The 22,571-nt window shown below is 38.3% G+C and overlaps 1 protein-coding gene across 4 annotated transcripts in view; it reads left to right on the top strand.

Moving 5' to 3' along the window:
* ULK4 (unc-51 like kinase 4) overlaps positions 1-22,571 on the top strand; it is a 559,443-nt gene that overhangs the window by 97,893 nt on the left and 438,979 nt on the right. For all 4 annotated transcript variants that reach the window (XR_010842631.1, XR_010842632.1, XM_059075830.2 and 1 more), the window contains exons 19-21: positions 1,343-1,426; positions 11,616-11,777; positions 21,368-21,550. Coding sequence is in view for 2 of the 4 variants with exons in the window: in XM_059075830.2 (XP_058931813.1) it covers positions 1,343-1,426; positions 11,616-11,777; positions 21,368-21,550 (429 nt within the window). In the remaining 2 variants the exon portion in view is untranslated. The remainder of the gene's footprint in view (positions 1-1,342; positions 1,427-11,615; positions 11,778-21,367; positions 21,551-22,571) is intronic.

Genomic DNA, 22,571 nt, shown 5'->3' with positions numbered 1-22,571 from the left:
ACTTCCATGGTCTCCGCGAAGGAGGAAAAGTAAGGTGAAGTGATGGCAGGACCGTGGGGTTGAAATACTGTGGTCCTTTAGGAGAGGGAATTGGTCAGAGAGAGAGAGACAGGCCTGGGGAGTGACGTGGAAGGTCCCTGGGCTTACTGATCCTAGGTCCTTTGTCAACTCTGTGTTCTTGGTGTCACCCCTTCAAGAGCCCAGCTGTCTGAGAGCAGGCCTGGAGAAAACCAGCCACTGGCTCCCTCTAAGGTTGAGTTTCCCCGGTCCCAGGACAAGGGCACTCCAGAGGGTGAGGTCATTCAGGCCTTTGGCCAGAGTGATTAAATGATAGACCAGGAATCGAAGTGGCTGCCAGGGAGGGTAGGGGATAGACTGGGGGAAAGAGAAGGGGTTGGGGAGGGGAGACGGGGAGCAGAGTCCAGTGATGTTAAGGAAAGGTTGTGGTGGGCCTCCTGAATAAATGAGCTGGAAGGGAGGACAGTTGTGTTTGGAAGTTGAATTGGGTGCTGAATTCGCGATGTTTGAGCTGGAGCAGCTCTGGATGGTAATGTCTGGATTATGACCCTATGTGGAATTCCATGATTAAGGGTACAGTTTTAATGGGTCACAGTTCTCATCATGGGTATTAAATACTTTTGGATCAGTAAGGTACCAGTTCTAACATTTGGACAATCTTAAATATTCTAAGCAGAGCCGAATTTCTTCTGCTATAAAGATTAGTGTTTTTCACCTTTCTCTGTGGCCCCTGGTTTAGTTTGTGATTTTATTTGATAGGTTCCAGGAGTGTTCTTGCGGTTATCTCTCTAATTTGGTTCTTCTGTGAAAGAATTTTTCCTGATGTCATTAAAATCAGTGTACCCGCTAATCATAATTGCTGACTTTTTTTGAGCTTTGTCTTGCTAGGTAGCATCCTGAGTTTTACTTGTTCCTATGGATTATCCGGAGATATTACTCAAAGCTGTGTGTTCTGTGTTTTCACATCGTTATAGATAATGTCATATCTTTTAGGTAGGAGTAGCTGTATCATCACCTACAGTTATCAGTGGAATGGTTTCTCTATCGACCAGGTCATACTGTCATTTCTTAGTTCTTTCCATGTAGCTACTGCTGAGGGGATCTTATCAACATCATATACAACATAATGAGAAATAGAAGAAATACCTTGTATGTACAGTGCAGTGAAAGACCCCTCATCAGGTCATAGTTGTCAGGCTGTACTTTCAATAGAATGTTAAGAAGTTTTAGATAGTTTGGATATATGAAACCGAGTCTTTTTCTTGAAAGGGTTAATATCTTTTGTGCTATTAGCTTCACCGCCTTTCCTTCTACTTCATTTTAGGAAGAAAAAAAAAAGAAGCCCCGAGAATGCTGGGCTGTTCCCTCGGCTGCACACACGGTGCTAATGAGGTGCCTTCGGGAAGGGGTAAGGCTTCTTTGTTGTCCTCTGTAGATGCTTGCAATTGTAATAACCCTTCAGGCACTGTGTGAGGATTGTAGCCTGCAGCAGTGCAGGAGCCTGTCAACCAACCACTGTATTGCTCCTGAATTTAAGTAATCCCGACAAGCCACTGTGAGCCAGTGACCTACAGTGGATCAAGTGTGAAAACGAACTAACTCTCATTCACTTGTTTAAATGTCTTGCTTTTTAAGAGGTGATAGCAAGTATAAACAACGTAACTAGTTCTCAGTAACATATGCTTAATCCTCCCCTCTCTTTTAAAGTTATCGATACAACAGTTTAACAAGCAAGGTATATGCAGAGAATTTTCTGTGAACCTCAACATCCCCGTGATTATCTTGTCAGGTTGCCATTTTGTGGTTCAGAAACGGGGAAGCTGCCACTAGTATCTGTTGATTTTAATATTAAGTAGTAGTTATTATGTGATGTGTTTTTTTTTTCTTTTTTTTTTTTCAATTTATTCACATCCGTTCTCATGCTGTTGTTAATGGCTGAAAACCAGCCAGCTGGCCAACCAACCAACCTGATTATGTAGCTCCTGTGTGTAATTGTGTAGAGGATTTAGTAACTGACCTAGAAGGTTGGCATTTTTCTGTTTGCTTTAAACCTTGACATTGTTTCACCCAAGGCAGAGCCATAAGCTAAAAACATTCCTTAAGGAATGAAAAAAAACACACGTCAGAATAAACATCTTTCTTTTGAGTTCATTACTTCATGAGTTATATGGTAATGGAATGATGTCCCAAGTGTAGAAAAATCTCTGCAAAGTTTTCCCCTAGTGATCCAGAAAGGAGGTGTGAACACTTACCTGCCTGTAGGGTTAGCTATGTAGTCAGTTGTCACTGTGGGATGTGAATGAAGCCCGTATTCTGTACTTCATCCACAGTATGAGAATTAAGTTATTTTTATCTATAGTCAAAAGACATGTTTGGATTTATCATACAAGGCCTCAAGCTAGGCACACCTGGGGGCACATGGATGAAGAAGGTGGAATTTCTATTCATGCAGAGATCCTACCTGTTGTGGGAGATGAGATAAAAATATAAAGTAGAATCTGTCAAGTACATTCATGCAAAAGAACAAAATATAGGAGCTCAAAGGAGAAAGGAGTCTTCTAGGAATTTTTTAAATGGTGTAAAGAAATTTTTAAAACTTTGTGTCTTTAATTTATAAAACTTAGATTAATGCCTACTAAAAGATGATCAATTCTAATCCACGAGGTAGTATCCTTTATTAAATATATCCTCCCCACTCCCTCCTGTGTTTTCATTGAGTACATACGGTAAAGAATAGCGTTTGATATACATGTGTATTGTTAACAAATAATAACTGTAAAATAGTGATGTAGCTAATGATATAGTTTGTCTTGGTATGTATGACAAGTCTTGTATACCTTTCATTAAGAGGGAGAAAAGTCCAGAACTCTCTAATTTATGAAAATTTTATATGTTTGAAAGGCATTTAAGTGTATGCTTTGGCAGCATGTACAGTAATATTGTCCCTATTAAATAAATTAAGAGGTGATCATCCCCCCCCTAAAAAAGGATTTCTATCCTTAAAAAAATAATTCAATTGTAGCAATTCTTTAGCATATTTGTTTAATGTATTCAGGACATAGTTGAGGTAAAAACATTTTCAGCCACTTCAGTGATTAAAAAAAAATTTTTTTAATGTAGGAAACTGTTTTCCCAGCCCCTACTGGTATTTCTGATTGTAGGTGATTTAATAGTGAAATGTACCTCATATACAGAAGAGTATATGAAATGTAGGAGTATGGTTAAAAGCACACACTTTGACATATTTACTGTATTTAAAAAAAAAAGCAGGGTTGGGGGTCTTCCCTGGTGGTGCAGTGGTTAAGAATCTGCCTGCCAATACAGGAGATATGGGTTCGAGCCCTGGTCCAGGAAGGTACCACATGCCACAGGGCAACTAAGCCCATGGGCCACAACTACTGAGCTTGCACTCTAGAGCCTGTGGGCCACAACTACTGAAGCCCTCATGCCCTAGAGCCTGCGTGCTGCAACTACTGAAGCCCGCGTGTCGCAACTACCTAAGCCTAGGGCCCGTGCTTCACAACAAGAGAAGCCACTGCAATAAGTCCGTGCACTGCAACGTAGAGTAGCCCCCACTAGCTTCAACTAGAGAAATCCCGCACGCAGCAACAAAGACCCAATGCAGCCAAAAAAAAAACCACAAAAAACGCCGAGGTTGGGTCGCTGGTTGCTTAGAGAATTTTTCTCTCTCCCTCTAGGATTGCAATTTCTACTTTCTTTCAAAGAGTAAACACTATTCTGAGTTCGGTGATAGACTTTCCCAAGGTTTTCTTAATTTTTTTTTCTCTTTGCTTTATACTTTCCCAAGTTTTTCTTTGTAGTGTTTCCCTTTTTGAATGTATTGCTAAATATTACGTTGATTGAGTCTAAATGTTGAACTCTATAAATGGACTGGCACTGTGTTCTTTTGAGACTTAAGTTTTTTGCTTAAAGTTAGGTTGAGATTGGTACATGCTGATTGTGTAAATAAAGTGTTTGTACCACTGAATAGTTAGTTGTTGTGTGCCTCAGAGACGCGTGTGTAGCAGTTTATACTCCCACCAGTAGTGTATAGGAGTATGCATTAACTGACATCTTCTTGAACATTTGATATAGTCAGACTTTAAGTTTTTGTCAGTCTCGTGGGCATTAAATTGTTTCTCAAAGTTGTTTTAATATGCATTTTCCTGATTACTAATGAGAATGACCATCTTTTTCTATTTATTTTGGTTTCTGTAGTTTTTCCTGTTTTGAAAATGATTGTCTTAATTTTTTCTGTTGCTTTGTAGGAATTCTGCACACCTTCATTCCCACCCTCCCACCCACCCAGCCTATTGTTATAAAATGTTTCAAGTATTAGAAAAGGAAAGAAAACTATAATGATCACCTCTATTTACATCACCTAGGTTCAACTATTAACGTTTTGCCCTCTTTGCTTTGTTGTAATATGTGTGTGTGTATATCTATTCATATATGTGTATTATTTATTCATTCATTTATTTTCTGAACTGTTTGAAAAAATTTCAGATGTCATGGTACTCCACCCATAGGAATTTTTAAAAAATGTATTCTGGATATTAATTTTTTTTTGTTTATGTGTACCCCAGATACTTTCTAATTTGTGTTTGGTCTTTTCATTTTCTTTACAGTGTCTATTGATGAGTAGAAGTTCCTAATTTTAATTGAAATTTATCAATCCATTCCTTTATTATTTGTTTTTTATATCTTAAGAAAAGCTTCTCTACTCCAACTTCATTAAGATGGTCTATTACATATTTCTTCTAAAAGTTTTATTTTTCCTTTTTCCCTTTAGAAGTTTAATCTATTTGTAATTGTTTTGTGTGTATGGTGCTATGTGTGGATCCAGTTTTATTTTTAAAAATAAACATAATCTGTTATCCCAGCATCACTTAATTAAAAGTCCATCTTCCCCCCATGGCTTTGCAGTGTACCTCTGTCATGTCAATGTGCATGTTTCTTCCTTGTCTCTATTTAGTTCTGTTGGCCTATTATTTGTGCCATGCTGTCTAAATTAATTGTATTTATTTTTAATAATTTAAAAATATAGAGGGGCGTTTTTTCTTACCATTTTAATCTTTTTCATGAGTTTCTTACCTTTTTTTGGTTCCTTTTTACTTAAAACGTTGATTCTAAAAGTTATATGTAAGTTTACTTGTTGGGATGTTGATTGAGAGTGTATATCTATGAATAAATTTGAGGAGAATTGGTTGATATTAGTGAAAATGGAAGGCATACTTAAATGAGAAAACTAAAAAGAGAATGACACATTTGGTTTAAAAAACACTGGAATAAGATGATTGAAGTTCCTTTGAATTCTTGATGACATTCAGCTAATGTATTTAATAATTTATTGCTTAAGTTAACCCTCCATATACAGCTCTCGTTCTTTACAGGTAGCATTTATGAAACATATTATGTACTGGCTGGACACAGGAAAGGTGAAAATGATTAAGACACTGCCCTATCTTCATTTATTCGGAAAGAAAATTTTTTTTTAATCCCTGGTTTAGTATACCATTTATTGTTGTTTTGGAACTACATTTGCTTTTTTTTTTCCCTTTTTTCTTTCTTGTGTAGTTACTAAGACATTTAAGGCTATTAACTTTCAACCTAGCTAACCTGTTAGCTGTATCCCATTGTTTTGACATGTAGTGTTTCCATTATTGTTATTTTATAGATAATCCCTAGTTTAAAATTTTATCTTGGTCCAGGGTTGTTTATGAGATGGTTTAAACTTTTTCAGGTTGGTGGGATTTTATTGCCTCTTTTTTCTTTTGTTGCAGTAACAAAGTTGCATTACTGTATAGATCAAGAATGTGGTCTGGGGCTTCCCTGGTGGCGCAGTGGTTGAGAGTCCGCCTGCCGATGCAGGGGACACGGGTTTGTGCCCCGGTCTGGGAAGATCCCATGTGCCGCAGAACGGCTAGGCCCGTGAGCCATGGCTGCTGAGCCTGCGCGTCCGGAGCCTGTGCTCCGCAGTGGGAGAGGCCACAACAGTGAGAGGCCCACGTACCGCAAAAAAAAAAAAAAAAAAAAAAAGAATGTGGTCTGTTCTATTTCTCTCGTATTTTTAAAAATTGTGGTAAAATATATATATTATAAAATTTACTATCTTAACCTTTAGGTATATAGTTAAGTACATTCACATTGTTGTGCTATTTCTGTTTTTCTTAAATATATTGAGATGTTTTTTGCCTAACTTAATTGACTTCTTTTTTCCACTTTCAAAACTTAGTAATGTACCTTGTTGAACATGGGCTGTTGATTCTGGTTTGTACTCCCTTTTCTCCTCCCTTAAATCTGTGCATTGAGAGAAAAGAGGAATGGAAATTTTACTTTTTTGTTTTAATTGATATGTAGACTTCTTAGAAGACAACTTTAGTTTTAAATTATACATATTGTTTTTGTTCATTGTGCATAGATAACTAGCTTTGCCATGGGAAATTCACATGTGTTATAAGGGATTTCCAGTCACATATCTTGGGACACACTGGATTAAACAAGGTTGAATAGTTTCGTTTGTTTGTATTTAGTACTTTTCAGAGCTTTTATTTATTTATTTTTTTCAGAGCTTTTAATTATGAATCTCCATGGGTGCATATCCTATGCGATGTTTTCAAACTTATTTGCCCACAGACCTACCTTATCCTGTGTCATGCTGTGAGATCCTCTTAGGGAGAGGAAGATAGTCTTACACTGGGACTGTCATGAGTTTTTTAAAATAGTTTTCAGTAGGTTTTCTCTTTTTCAAAAGGTTACCTAAGAGATTATGACCTTGTTTTCCAAACAAGTCAACCTGTTATGATTTCTATAATTTTAACAATGGTAATAGAGATGTGAGTCAAATGCCTTTGATCTTGTTACAGATGTAAATGCTCAGGTGGAAAGAGGGGAAGTATTGAGAGTGAGAGACTTAGGGTGGAATTCGCAAAAAAAAAAAAAAAAAAAGGAAGATCTGGTATAACTGTTTTTGTGGGGGTTTTTTTTGCAGTAGGCGGGCCTCTCACTGTTGTGGCCTCTCCCGTTGCGAAGCACAGGCTCCGGACATGCAGGCTCAGTGGCCATGGCTCACGGACCTAGCCGCTCCACGGCATGTGGGATCTTCCCGGACTGGGGCACAAACCCGCATCCCCTGCATCGGCAGGTGGACTCTCAACCACTGCGCCACCAGGGAAGCCCGGTATAACTGTTTTAAAAAGAGTGTGGCAGTATAGAAGAAAAGGTACCCATGATGACACTGAGTCATCATTTCAGAGTTGGGGCTGGCATTTTGGAGATCTTGAGCTGGGAGTCAGAGGATGTGGATTTCAGTTCCAGGTGTGCCACTCTTGAGTAGTTTGATATTGGCCAAGCCCTGGGGCCTCATATGATGTTTTGTATAAGGAAAGGTACCTGTGTTGGTTGATCTTCCACATGCTTCTGACTTGGGCCCTCTTTGACAGCTTTCCATTCCATTGCTTTGACCTATTGCAGACAATAGCAAAGAGCAATTCTCCCCTTGGTGTCATTGCTGTATTGATCTCAGGAATATTTGGCATTGAACTTAGATGGCATATGTTCTGTATGTGCATGGAATTAGGGAGGTTGAGAAAGCTGGTTTTTCTTGAAGAGAGTTATTTTTATCTGGGTAGGTAGCAACCTACTGTACAGTGCACACAGAAGCTGGAAATAGTACCTAGAGTGTTTCCACATGTTTAGAGGAGATTAATTTATGCATTTGTATCTAATCGACCACCTCTTTTTTTAATAGCTTGCATAATAGTATATAATTATGGGTGCTGAACTGACACCTGGCATATGTTAAAATGTGAGGTTCAAAAAGTAAATGGTTGGCTTTATTATTCATTTCTGAACAATAGCTTATTAGATAATTTTGATGTAACAAAATTCTTTTAAGAGGAAATAGAATTTTCAGTTTTAGTGCTTTTTAAAAAAAACTATTGGTAAATTGCTTGTATTTAATTAGAAAAAGATGGGGATTGAATTAGAATGTATAGAGGTGTTAGCCATTATATGTATTATCTTTGAAGTGTTTTTAGACGCTCGTTAACAAAAGTGAGAGAGAAGTTAAAATTCTTGATACTGGATAAAAGTGAAAATGTATCACTATATTTTCTGTTTTTGTAACTCATAGTTTAAGTTTAATCTTCCTAATAAAGAATGTGTATGCCATCAACATTGGGTTCTCTGCGGGTGTGCACAGTTCTCCTCGCCTTTATGTAGTGAAAGTGAGCAACATGTATGTGGAATAGGAATGATGCAGGGTTTCTTGTGTTTTTCCTTTTAATATAACTGTCCATAATATTTGGAATGCTGTTATTAGTAGGATGCAGTACTAAGTATGGAGTTACCTAATGTGTCTTGAAGCAAACCTTTGAGAATGGCACAAAGAAGTGATCCTGAGTTTGCACTGAGTAGGGAGTAGACCAGCTTCCAGAGACTTGGTGGGGTAAGAGGCACAAAGTATGGTATGTTCACTGCTAGGGTGAGGTTTGTACCTCCTCTTCTCCTGCGGCAGATAATCTTAAGGGGGAAGCTCCACAGGGTTCTACGATTTATATTGGTTGGGTTTCTCTGTAAATTTTCATGTTCCTTTAACTGTTTTATCCCATTACATGCTTTGTAAACTTAACAAATTCTATACCTCTTTTGTTTCTTTCCCATTTAATACTCCACTTGTTGTGGAGTCTTTATGTTTTTTCTATATATCTTTTTATTATTTAATGATATTGTGCTTAGAGGGAGTGGTGTATGTATGATTTTAAATCTTTGTATTTGTGGAGACTTCTCTCATGACTCAGTATGTATATGTACTTGGGGGAAAAAAAGGTGAATTCTGCCATTGTTGGGTGATGTGCTTTTTTTCTTACAGTAGGTCAAGCTTGTTAATCTGATAGGTATAGATATAAATCTATGTTCATGCTGATTGTTTTTTGTCTGTTTTATCAGAGATAGGGATTTAAATTGTTTTTCAGCTTTATTGAGGTATGATTGACAGAAAATTGTAAGATATTTAAAGTGTACAAAGTGATGATTGATACATGCATACATTGTGAAGGGATTCCCCCACTGAGCTAACATATCAGTCGTCTCATATTTTATCCCGTTAACCTTTTTTGGGGGTTGGGGTGAGAACATTTAAATTCTCCTCTTTTAGCAAATTTCAATTATACTATATGGTGTTATCAACTAGAGTCACATTGTTTTACATTAGATCCCCAGACCTTATTCATCTTACAGGTGAAAATTTGTACCTTTAACCAACCTGTCCCTATTTTCCTCACTTTTACCTTTGTTTTTTGTTTGTTTGTTTTTTTAAGAATGTTCCTTTTCTTTTTTTTAAATTTATTTTAAAATATTTTATTTATTTATTTATTTTTACTTTTGGCTGCATTGGGTCTTTGTTGCTGCGCGTGGACTTTCTCTAGTTGAGGCCAGCGAGGTCTACTCTTTGTTGCTGTGCTTGGGCTTCTCATCGCGGTGGCTCCTCTTGTTGTGGAGCACAGGCTCTAGGCATGTCAGCTTCAGTAGTTGTGTCTCGTGGGTGCAGGTTCAGTAGTTGTGGCACATGGGCTTAGTTGCTCCATGGCATGTGAGATCTTCCGAGACCAGGGCTCGAACCCATGTTCCCTGCATTGTCAGGTGGATTCTTTTTTTTTTTTTTTTTTTTTTTTTTGTGGTATGTGGGCCTCTCACTGTTGTGGCCTTTCCTGTTGTGGAGCACAGGCTCCAGACGCACAGGCTCAGCGGCCATGGCTCACGGGCCCAGCCGCTCCACGGCATGTGGGATCTTCCCGGACCGGGCATGAACCCGTGTCCCCTGCATCGGCAGGCGGATTCTCAACCACTGCGCCACCAGGGAAGCCCTGTCAGGTGGATTCTTAACCACTGCACCACCAGGGAAGTCCCTTACCTTTGTTTTTGAAAGGTGTTTTTGTTGGATATAGATTTATAGGTTGACAGTTATCTTTTTTCTTTTTCTTTTGGTACTTTAAAGATATTGTTCCACTGTCTTCTGGTTTGCATTGTTTCTGATGAGAAGTCTCCTGTCATCCTTATTTTTGTTAGGTTATGTGTTAGATAATCTCTACATAATGTGTCTTTTTACTCTAGCCACTTTTACAGGTTTCTCTTTATTACTGGTTTTTAGCAGTTTGATGATGATGTACCTTGGTGTGACTTTTCTTTGTTCTACTTGAGGTTCATTGAGTTTCTTAGTGTGAATTATTAATTTTCATAAATTAAAAAAAATTTCAGCCAGTAGTTCTTCAAACAAATATTTTTTCTGTCTCCCTCTGCCCCCTTTTGGGATTCTCATTGCACATACATTAGGTTGTTTGAAGTTGTCCCACAGTTCACTGATGTTCCAATGCTTTTTTCTTTTTTACCATCTTATTTTTTTCTGTGTTTATTTTGGATAGATGCTTCTTTTTCTTTCTTTTCTTTTTCTTTCTTTTTTTTTTTTTTTTTTGCTAAGTATTGTGTCTTCACTAATCTTCACTAATCATTGAGTCTGCAGTCTAATATGTTAATCCATTTCAGTGTATATTTCATATAACACATTATAATCTCTAGCCCTTTGATTTGGGTCATTTTAAAATTTTCTATTTCTTTCCTTATGCTTCTTTCTTTTTTCTTGAGTGTATGGACTGTATTTATAATAGTCATTTAAATACTTTTTTCTTGTTCTGTCACCTGTGTCATTTCCCTTAATTAAATTTTCTTTTTATGAGTCATATTTTCCTGCTTTTTAGTGTGTGTGAATTTAATTGGATGTCAGATGTCGTGATTTTTATGTTGGGCACTTTTGTTTCTTTATAGTCTTTTAAGTACCTATGTGCTTTTTCTTGGACTCATTTAAGTTACTTGGAAACAGCTTGATCCTTTTTGAGACTTTTAAGCATTTGTTAGAACAATCCAGAACAGCCTTTAGTCTAAGGGTTAATTTGATCACACCACTGGTGCAATCTCTTTCTTCAGACTCTCCTTGATGCCCTGTATTTAGATAGTCTTTAGCTTATTGGTACACTAATTATTTCCAGCCCTCAGTAATTTCTGAAGATTGTTCTGCATACTCCTTATGATTTTAAAACTATCTTCCAGTTTTTATGTTATGCTGTAAGTTATAATTGTGTATTTTCCAGATTATTTCAGCCTTTTAATTGAAATATGTGAAGAATTATGTTGTGCTAGGTTTAGTGATTAACCAAATGTAATAGTTTTATAATAGCCTGAAAAAATGACCACACCGGGGCTTCCCTGGTGGCGCAGTGGTTGAGGGTCCGCTTGCTGATGCAGGGGACACGGGTTCGTGCCCCGGTCTGGAAAGATCCCACATGTCGCGGAGGGCTGGGCTCTTGAGCCCATGACCACTGAGCCTGCACGTCCGGAGCCTGTGCTCCGCAACGGGAGAGGCCACAACAGTGAGAGGCCCGCGTACCACAAAAACACCCAAAATGACCACACCTCCTAAAACACCTAACACATCCAGGGGCACTCTTGGTATCAGGGCTTTATTTATAAAGCAGTGATGTGTATATATTTCTCATTCTAAATAATACCTATTTAATTTTCTCATTGTTTTCTACTCTTTCTAGGAAGAACGTGTTGTGAATCACATGGCAGCAAAGATTATTGAAAATGTCTGCACTACCTTTTCTGCTCAGGCCCAGGGCTTTATTACAGGAGAAACTGGGCCTGTTTTATGGTACCTATTCAAACATTCTACCGTTGATTCTCTTAGGATAACTGCAATATCGGTAAGATGGAGAATCTTTTGGGGATACATTTGCATGTTTTTAAATACCAAGCTTGAAGAACTGTGCTAGATACAGAGTAAATTTCATTGGATAGGTAGAAATCTCAGAGTAACAGTTGGTGAGAACAGTAATTTGATTTTCTCCTGAAGCAGGAGGACTGTCAGGAAATTCCAATAGGATCTTGTGTGACCATGAATTACAGTTTCAAAAACTATTTGGAGGTGATAGTGGAAAACCATGGCAGTGGTTAGGGTGCAGGATTTGGTTTGGTATATTTCTAGTGTCGCTTGACTTTTCCTTAGCTCCCTCTTTCAGACTTTATGTTAAATGGGTTTATCATGTGGTTCAAATGAATTCATATTAATGTTCAAGCATCTGTGATTTTGCAGTTTCTGTATTTTGACTGGTTGTCTACTGCTTTGCTTCCATGGTTATAATGACTTGATGTAAAGGATAATTATGTATGAAGATGTGTTAACCTGGTTGTATCAATTTATAGTATAGTTGGTTGAACAGATGCAGCCCTTTCTCATATGATTTATTTATATACTCTTCTTGATCACCAGTCTTATCTGGACTCTTAACGTTATCTGGTACCCTCCCTGTATTTCTCTAGTCTCCTCATTCTTGTGCTTCTCACTATGCCAATTTCAGATCTTATCCTCTTTCCTTAACCCTCCAATCCCACGTTTTCCCTCCTGCATCCTCAGTAAATGGCTTCCCCCTCAGTAAATACTTCCCAGAGAAAAATGGAGACATCCAGTGGGAATTATCCCAGTGTCTGTCTTATGCATCTTTGGACCTATTTGCATCCACACCTATCCTGCCTCAGTTCTTTCTCTCCTGTTACAGCTGATGAACTGTCCCTTCTCGTGTCAGAGACAAACGTGTCCATGATTCTTCCATCTCTTCTTTTTTTGAGAATCTCACTCAAATGGTTATTTTTACTCTTTCCTAAATCTTTACCCTCTCCTTGTGTACTAGATCTTTCTAATCAGTGTTTAGGTATTCTTTACCACATTAAAAATAAAAAGACACACATAAAAACATATCCAAAGTTTTTTAGGATGTACCTCCATCCCTCTTTACCTCCCCCCACCCCAGCCATACTTCTTTAAAGGGTTATTGCTGCAAGCTCGCTCCTTTCTGGCCTGTTTTCTCTTCAACGCTATCTGGTATCTGTCCTAAAAACACCAGTGAACTTTCTCAGGGCATCTTTGAGTCACATCTTAAGGCATTCGTTTGAATCCTGGGCCTTTAAAATAAAAACCTGTCTTGCTTTAATTGGGTTTATATTATCATTTTCATTTTTATGCTCAGCATGGTTTCTTTTCTTGGCAGAGTTGTTTTTTTCCAGTTCCCACCAAAGTCTCATACCTTCTAGCTCTTTCTTCATTTGACACATTAAGCTTCACTCTTTCTTCTTGGGCTTCTTATATTTTGTTCTTTGTGTTCATCTAATTTATTAATTTTTCACTGTAATTTTTCTGATTTCCTCCAAAATGTCTCTTCTGCTCCAGGATCATGTTCAGTATCATATGTTATATATTGTTTTCATATTTCTGTAGTCTCCTTCAGTTTGAAACAATTCCCCAGTATTTCTGGGAACTTCATGTCATTTACAAGTTTAAAGGACGCAGGGCTTGTATTTTGTAGGGCAAGGCTCAACCTGGGGCTATCTAGTGTTTTCCCATTAAACCTCCTTAACATCACTGAGGACCCTTACCTGTAGCATATGCCTCTGTGATGGTTGCCATTTGATGACCATCTGTTTCATTCCTTTTATATCAGAGATTGGCAAATATTTTCTATAAAGGGCCAGATGATATGTATCTTGGGCTTTGATGGCCACATATGGTCTGTGTTCCATATTCTCTTTGTTTTGTTTGTTTTCTTTAACACTTCAAAAATGTAAAAACCATTGTACGTTTTTCTCATGAGCTGTACAAAAACAGGCCTTTGGTATTGGTTGGAATTCTATTTTAAAGAAGGTCTTTCCCTTCTCCCACGTGTGTGTGTATTTATATCCTTATGATCATGGATACCTATTTTATTCAATGAATTGTAATGTGATACTACTACTACCACTATTATTATTTATTGTTTGGTTGCTCAGATCATCCTAGAAGCCCTACAAACTGGCTTTTGTCTCCCATTGACCTATTTCTTTTTTTTTTTTTTTAAATCAATTTATTTATTTATTTTATTTTTGCTGCATTGGGTCTTTGTTGCTGCGCGCGTGGTTTCTCTAGTTGCAGCCAGCAGGGGGTACTCTTCATTGCAGTGCGCAGGCTTCTTATTGAGGTGGCTTCTCTTGTTGTGGAACATGGGCTCTGGGTACACAGGCTTCAGTAGTTGTGGCGTACAGGCTCAGTAGTTGTGGCACATGGGCTTAGTTTCTCCGCAGCATGTAGGATCTTCCTAGACCAGGGCTCGAACCCATGTTCTCTTCATTGGCAGGTGGATTTTTAACCACTGTGCCACCAGGGAAGCCCCCATTGACCTATTTCTATCATTGGTCACTTCCTTACTTTCTGACACCATGAAGTTTCTGGGCTACTTTTGTCCTTGATCTGCCAGCCCTGGAACCAGTCATTTCTCCAAGGGACCTTTGGTATTTAGAAACCATGATCTGAGTGCTGTGCTTATTGCTATGGGGTGTTATTGTTTTCAGGCCTTCTTGGTATTCAGAGCTAGAAAAAAAAAATGTACTCATACATATGCATGCATATAGAATTGTTCTTATATCTATCATTGTGGATATTTGGAACAAAACTCATGCATTCATATTGATAACTTCCAATTTTAATCCCCTACTTAGGATTCTTTTTAGCCTTCCCATTTTCTGTGTTTTTGTAAATCTAATCTCATACAGAAACCTGATTTCAGTTATTCTCAGTATATTTACTGATCTGTTCAATCAATTAATTTATTCAGTGTAACCGACTCCATCCGCTCTGGCCGCTGCCTCTATGTCATTCTCTTTCTCCCGTGTCACGGCCACTCTGTGTCCTGAGCCACTTGTGCTCAGTGCTCCCATTCCCCTCTGACCTCTTTCCTCAGAATCTGATGTATTGCTCTTGGGAGGGGAAGGTAACGGAAGATAGACTAAGGATAACAAAGGGTTAGGTATCATTTTTGATGCTTTATCTTCTCTAATTCCTTCCCCTTTGCTGTTTACATCCAGCCAGTCGATGTGTCCTCTGATTAATTCATAGATACTGCTCAGATCTGTCTGCCTCTCTTTGCAGGTCTGCTGCTGCCTCCATAATCCAGGCCACCTCCGTCTCTCACCGAGACCACTGGAGTGGCCTTAACTGGTCTCCCACGGCTGGTTTGTTGCTCCACTAGTTCCATTTTCCATACAGGGGGAACTTTATAAAATCACATCTCCTCTTCTTACTGCTCTGCTAAAACTTTTCAACATCTTAAAATTTTTTTTTAAAGGATGATAGTACTAGATAAATACTACAGAGTACTAGGTAGAAATTAAGAATTGGCAAGTACTTTGAGTTTTAGGATAAAATTTAATGTTTAAAGCACTTAGCACATTTTGTGAGTAAATTAGTTATGCTAGCTTATTTTACTATAATCCCTTATAGATTATAAACTCCTGGAAAGCCAGGACTGTGTTTTGTTCATCTTTCTATCAGTTTGAAGCCAGGTCTTTGGTTGCAGGTTTGGGCTTTTCCTGCAAAAGGTTGAGATGGAGCCTCTTGTCTCACGTCATGAGTGGAGGGCAGGAGGTTGATAACATTAAACGTTCTTCTTTACTTAGGATACAAGGGGAAATAGGCCACAAAGGTCCTGCTCATAATAGAATGGGGAATACAGTATGAGATCATTGTTTGGGGATCCTAAACCAGAGTTTTTCTAACATCATAATCTTAAGAAAATTTCACCTGCCTTAAGAAGATTCATTAAAGATTGAGGATATAGAAACTGAAAATACGCATCCTGAAGACACTTTACACAGATTCCTAGAGGGATGACAGTTGAATTTTCCCCAGCACGCCTTACAGAGCTGAACTTCTTTTTTGGTTTCTTTTCCGATGACAGCCTCTTAGGAGTGTGCCCTGGAGGTTAACATACCCATTTAGTGATAGAGATCAGAATTCTTCACATGACTTTCAAGACGTCGGACGGATGATTTTTGCCTCTGCCTACCTCTTTTGTCACATCTCCTAACACTCATTCCCTCACTTAACTGTGCTTCAATGACACACACGTTTCTGATATTTTCAAGAATTTCCAAGCACTTTTCAGCCTCAAGACTTTTCCCCTTGCTATTTCCTGTGCCCAGGATGCCTTCCTCTGGCTTTTCACATGGCCGATTTTTCATCTTTTAGTTGTCAGCTTAAATGTTACCTCTTTCATTAGGATGTTCCTTGCCCCTCGTGTCTCTCTGTATTTTCTGTCATAGCAGTCAACACAGTTGTATTTACGCAACCGATGTATGCACATCATCATACATCCTGTTAGGAGGTCAGTTCTAGGAAGTTAGGGGCCCTGTTCCCTCCTGAGCACGTGTGGTAGGTGCCCGGTGGATATCCAGTGACTTGTTGAATGCAAGAGCAAAGCTGGAGGATGGTGTCATCAGTGCTGAGTCACCAACTTGCTCCTTGTTCCGCTTGTTAACAGTCTGTGCCTACTGCCTGTGTCACTGATTTTCTGACCCTTTTCTCCTAGACATCTCTTGGCCCCATAGAGTCCCCTTGTACCAGTGTGATGCAGATGAGCAGCATTGACATCACCTGGGAACTTGTTAGAAACACAGGTTTCTGGACCCTGACCCAGACCTGCTGACTCAGAATCTCTGCGGGGAGAGGCCCAGTAATCTGCATTCTAACAAGCCTCCAGGTGCTTCTAATGCCTGCTGAAGTTCGAGAACCACTGCCCTAGACCTTGGAGCTCTTGAAAAACACTGGCCTGGCTTGGAGTGAAGGATGGCTAATGAATCCTTCCCGCTCAGGAGTGGTGGCATCTGTTGCTTAGGGATTAGTTGTTGAAGGGAGCGGACCTGACTTGGGAAATGTATTGAATGCATAAAAGGATTCCTAGAATTATTAGGATTACAGGGAATCTCTGTATGAGCCACAGTGGGAAGGAGAGAAACCTTTAGCGTTAGATTGAGTAGAATGGCTCCTATGAGGGAGGTTACTGGGCTAATTACAATTAGTGAAGTGCTGAGAGGAAGGGTGACAAAGTGAAGAGTTTTTCGGGGCAGTGGTTCTCACTGGGGTTGGAGGGGAGCTTTTCAGCAACACTGACTGCTTCCTCCTCTCTCTCCACCCGCTTCCCCTGTTCTGATGTGTCTTAATATCTCAGAGGTCAGATGAGAGTGTGTCTAGTTTGAAAAAGTTCCCAAGGTAATTTTCATGTGACATGAAAAAAATCATTCAAAAGACAGGAAAGAAATGGTTCTTAAACTTATTCCGTGGTGATTGTGTTCACGTTTCTAATAGATATGCCACCTTCAGTTTTGAATTAATCTCTTTCTTAGACATTGCTTTTAATAAATAGATGGTCAAAAATTCTGGAGGTAACACAGTGTCCTTTTGGAGGCAAATTTTGAAGTGAATTTTGAACTGGAAGTGTTCTTTCAAGTTTTAAAATGTAGTCTCAAGCTCTATTTTATTAAGTAAATATTTCAAAACCTAATCGCTGAAGATGTATCTTGAGATTTGATTTTGTTTTGATTTGGAAAATACAAGCCCTCATGTGCTCTTAAGCTTCTGTGAGCTTTCAACTGTGTTTGATATCCAGAAGTGATGGGTTAAAAGTTACTTCCTGCATGAGCTTTTCAAAATGGAAGATAGGTTAGGCTTTTGCGCAGCTTTCTGAAGAGGAGAACTTCCAGTTGCCCTCATATTGCTTTGAATACACTTAGAAGCAGTCTGGACAAATCTTGTATTGAGAAACATCCCCATTATGATTGCGTAGGGATTTTATATCAATAGGAAGTCAGTTTTGCTGTGAAAGCCTCTCTAAGAATTGTTACAGTGCTAATGAGACCTATTGTTCACTGTCTTGAAGCCAGTTTAAGGGAGACCCCTAAATATCCTTGAAAAATTCTAATTGTAGCATGGTCTTTAGGGGCTTCATTTAGACTTCTCTTAGTTTTTTTAATCCAGGGATTGAATAATCTTTGAAATAATACTGACTGAAGTAATGAAATAAATCTGTTTTCTTAATTGAAATATAATTGATTTACAATCTTATATTAGTTTTAGGTGTACAGCATAGTGATTCAGTATTTTTACAGATTATACTCCATTAAATGCTATTACATGATAATGCTATCATTTCCTGTGCTATATTCTGTATCCTTATTGCTTATCTCTTTTATACATAAGTTTGTATCTCTTAATCCCATACCCATGACTTGCCCCTTCCCCTTTTTCTCTCCCCTCTGGTAACCACTAGTTTGTTTTCAGTGTCTGTGAGTCTGTTTCTATTTTCCTATGCACATTTGTTTGTATTACTTTTAAAAATTCCACATGTAAGTCATATCATACAGTACTTGTCTTTGTCTGATTTATTTCACTAAGCATAATATTCTCTAGGTCCATCCACATTGCTGCAAATGGCAGTTTCCTTCTTTTTTATGGCCGAGTAGTATTCCATTGTGTATATATGTACTACATATTCTTTATCCACTCATCTGTTGTTTAGGTTTCTTTCATATCTTGGGTATTGTAAATAGTGCTGCTGTGAACATTGGGGTGCATCTATGTTTTTGAATTAGTGTTCTCATTTTTTTCTAGATATATACCCAGGAGTGGAGTTGCTGAGTCATGGGGTAGTTCTATTTTTAGAGTTTTGAGGAACATCCTTAGCAGATGCACCAATTTACATTTCCATCAATAGTGTACAAGGGTTCCCTTTTCTCCGCATCTTCTCCAACATTTGTTATTTGTAGACCTCTTTTAAAAATTATTTCTTTGGCTGTGTTGGGTCTTCATTGATATGCACAGGCTTTCTCTAGTTGTGGCGGTGGGGCCTACTCTTTGTTGCGGTGTGCGGACTTCTCATCACGGTGGCTTCTCTTGTTGTGGAGCATGGGCTCTAGGGTACGCGGGCTTCAGTATTTGTGGCACGCGGGCTCAGCAGTTGTGGCGCATGGGCTTTGTTGCCCCATGGCATGTGGGATCTTCCTGGACCAGGGCTCGAACCCGTGTCCCCTGTATTGGTAGGCGGATTCTTAATCACTGTGCCGCCAGGGAAGTCCCTGTAGACCTTTTGATGATAGACATTCTGACAGGTGTGAGTGCACCATTAGCCTGTTACCAAAATCACACAAAGACTACAAAAAATAACAGGCCAATATCTTTGAGGAATATAGGTGCAGAAATTCTCAACAAAATATTCACAGAAGAAATCCAACAGTATGAAAAAAGGATCGTACACCATGATCGAGTTGGATTTATTCTAGGGATGCAAGGATGGTTCAACATTTGCAAATCAATCAGTAAGGTGCACCACATTAACAAAAGGAAGAATAAAAATCACACGATAATCTCAGTAGATGCAGAAAAAGCATTTGACAGAATTCAACAACCCTTCATGCTAAAAACTTCCATTAAAGTGGGTATAGAGGGAACATATCTCAACATTATAAAGACCATTTATGACAAATCCACACTACCATTATACTCAGTGGTGAAAAGCTGAAAGCTTTTCCTCTAAATTCAGAAATAAGACAAGGATGTTCACTCTCACCACCTCTAATTTAACACTGTATTGGCAGTCCTATCCATAGCAATCAGGCAAGAAAAATAAATAAAAGGCATCATCTAAACTGGAAGGGAAGAAGTAAATTGTCACTATTTTCAGATGACATGATACTTTACATAGAAAAACCTAAAGTCTTTACCAAAAAACTATTAGAAGTAATAAGTGAATTCAGTAAAGATTCAGGATACAAGATTAATATACAGAAATTCGTTGCTTTTCTATACACTAATAATGAACTATCAGAAAGAGAAATTAAAAAAAAAATCCCTTCTAAAATCACATCAAGGGACTTCCTTGGTGGTCTAGTTGTTGAGACTCCAAGCTTCCACTGCAGCAGATGCAGGTTTGATCCCTGGTTGGGGAACTAAGATCCTGCATGTCATGTGGCCAAAAAATTAAAATTAAAAAATAAAATAAAATCACATCAAAAATACTAAAATACCTAGGAATAAACTTAACCACGGAGGTGAAAGACCTATACTCTGAAAACTATAAATACTGATGAAGGAAATTGAAGATGATTCAAAGAAGTGGAAAGGTATCCCATGCTCTTGGATTGGAAGAATTAAAATGACCATACTGTCTAAAGCAATCTATTAGATTTAATGCAGTTCCTATCAAAATACAATGTTTTTCATAGAATTAGAACAAATAATCCTAAAATTCGTGTGGAACCACAAAAGATCCCTAATTGCCAAAGCAATCTTGAGAAAAAGGAATGAAGCTGGTGGTACCACACTCCCAGGCTTCAGATTATACTACAAAGCTACAGTAATCAAAACAGTATGGTACTGGCACAAAAACAAACACATAGATCAATGGAATAGAATAGAGAGCCTAGAAATAAACCTATGCACCTATGGTCAATCAATCTTCAACAAAGGAGGTAAGAATATACAATGGGGAAAAGACAGTCTCTTCAATAGATGGGTCATCATTTTCCCTTCTTTACTACTCTCTCTGTCTGTCCTTCACCTGAGAGATGCATCAGACAAATTTCCCTTTCGAGAACCTGCTCTGCTCTTCGTGTGTCCATGTGAATACTTGTCCTCTTCTCTCTGGCTAGAATTTTCTTTACTTAATTTCACCTTACTTTCCCACTCACCTTCAAAAACTGACTCAATTACCATTTTCCTTATGTAGCTTTTGTTGACTTGCTTTTCCTGCCTTTCCAAGCATAATTGAGCCCATTTCTATTAAAACACATTAAATTCTGTTTATTAATTTTAAGTTTCATCTTTGATAGTCTATGAGCACTTGAGGAGTAGCTCAGGGCTTTGACTACCTTGGTTTGAATTCTAGCTTTGCCATTTACTAGCTATATGCCTTTGAGCAAGTTACTTAAATATTCTGTGCTTTAGTTTTATCACCTATAAAATGGGGTTAATAATAATACTTTTCATATATGTTATTTGGAAGGATTAAATGAGGTAGTCTTCAGATATTCTCATCATGTTTTTCACATACTAAACAATAAACAAATACTTACTTTTATGACTATTTTTTCAACCCTCAGCTTAGTGTTGGCACAAAGAAAGCTTATTTTAATGTTTTTTATTAAAGTTTTTCTGTGTAGACTCATGAATTATTTTATCATTTTAGTTAACTCATAATGCATATGATCATTGTAAGAGTTTCTAATGTTTTACAGCAACTTAAGTATTTATTGGTTGCTGGATTATTGTTTTAATTTTACATGTGTTGAAATTGCTCAAATTTCTTATATCAAGGTAAGTGATGAAGGAGCAAGGTAAACACCTTCCACTCCTTTCCACAGAAGTATTTGTTCTCTTTCAGGGGACTGGTTCATGGGCTTGGAGTAGTCTGATGGATCTGTTCTCCTGTCCCTGCAGGCCTTGTGTAGAATCACTCGCCATTCTCCTACTGCCTTCCAGAATGTTATTGAGAAGGTGGGACTGACCTCAGTAATAAACTCCCTGTCCTCTGCCATCTGCAGAGTCCAGCAGTACATGTTGACCTTATTCAGTGCTATGCTGTCCTGTGGAATTCATCTTCAGAGGCTAATCCAAGAAAAGGTTTGACCTATTACTCTACTTTAAAAATTGTTGTGTTCTCCTACAATTTTAGTGGCTCAATAAGCAATGTATCTCTGTAGAATTGATTTTTCATCTCCAGGGTCCCTTTTGAACTTTGCCAAACCTCTGTACCACAGGCCTTTCATCTGAAGATGTTATAAAGTCTTTTAGTGATTAAAATAGAAATCTGGTAAATGGCTCTGCCTGCTTGTCCCATTTTAGTAATGAAAAGTTAGAAAATGTATGAGTCCTTCCTACATGCTAATGTTTCTTATGCCTCCTTGTCCTCAGCCCTCATCTCTTTTCCCATATCCCTTGTGCCTTAAGGAGGGGTCCCTTTATATTCTCTGCTTACCCTGATTCATTTTTATTTCTTTCCTTGTCCTAATACCCTGCCAGTACACATAACCTTCAGAGCTCCCTTTCTCTTGTTTTTAACTTAGTCTCCTTCCAATCCTTTGATATTCCTTTATTTTATGGAGTGTAGAGTTTGTAAGTATTCAATTCATATCAGAAAACTACATAGCTACAAAGAAGTCTCTATAGTAGCTTTCCTCAAAGTGTCTTCTCTAGAGCCTGTTAAGGAGTGATCCCTGGACCAGAAACATTGCATCACCTGGGAGAGTGTTGGATATGCAGACCCTCAGGCCCCACCTATACCTGCTGAGTCAGAATTGACATTTTAATGAGGTCTCTTGAGGATTTGTTGGAACTTTATGGTTGGAGAAGCCCTGGCCTTGAACATTAGTGTTCAGTGAGGTGTTAACAGGTGAAAAAAGTGGACCATGGTTATATACACTTTTGGAAAGCAATGAGCCAGACATATTTTCAATTGTACAACCTTTTCCAGTTTTTCGTGTGCTCATGTGTATTACAAATCTTCATGAGGGTAATGTAGTATGCAGTATTCTTTATACTTATTGGACCAATTACCCTTTTTCTGAGGGGAGATAACTGTCAAATTGGAGTTTTGTACAACATGGTGAAGGTAACACTGCTAGGAAGTGTGGAATGGGGCTAC

The sequence above is a fragment of the Kogia breviceps genome, chromosome 10 (assembly GCF_026419965.1).
Source record: "Kogia breviceps isolate mKogBre1 chromosome 10, mKogBre1 haplotype 1, whole genome shotgun sequence".
Lineage (NCBI taxonomy): Eukaryota > Metazoa > Chordata > Mammalia > Artiodactyla > Physeteridae > Kogia > Kogia breviceps.
The sequence above is the reverse complement of the archived record's forward strand: the minus strand, read 5'-3'. Positions and strand labels throughout refer to the sequence as shown.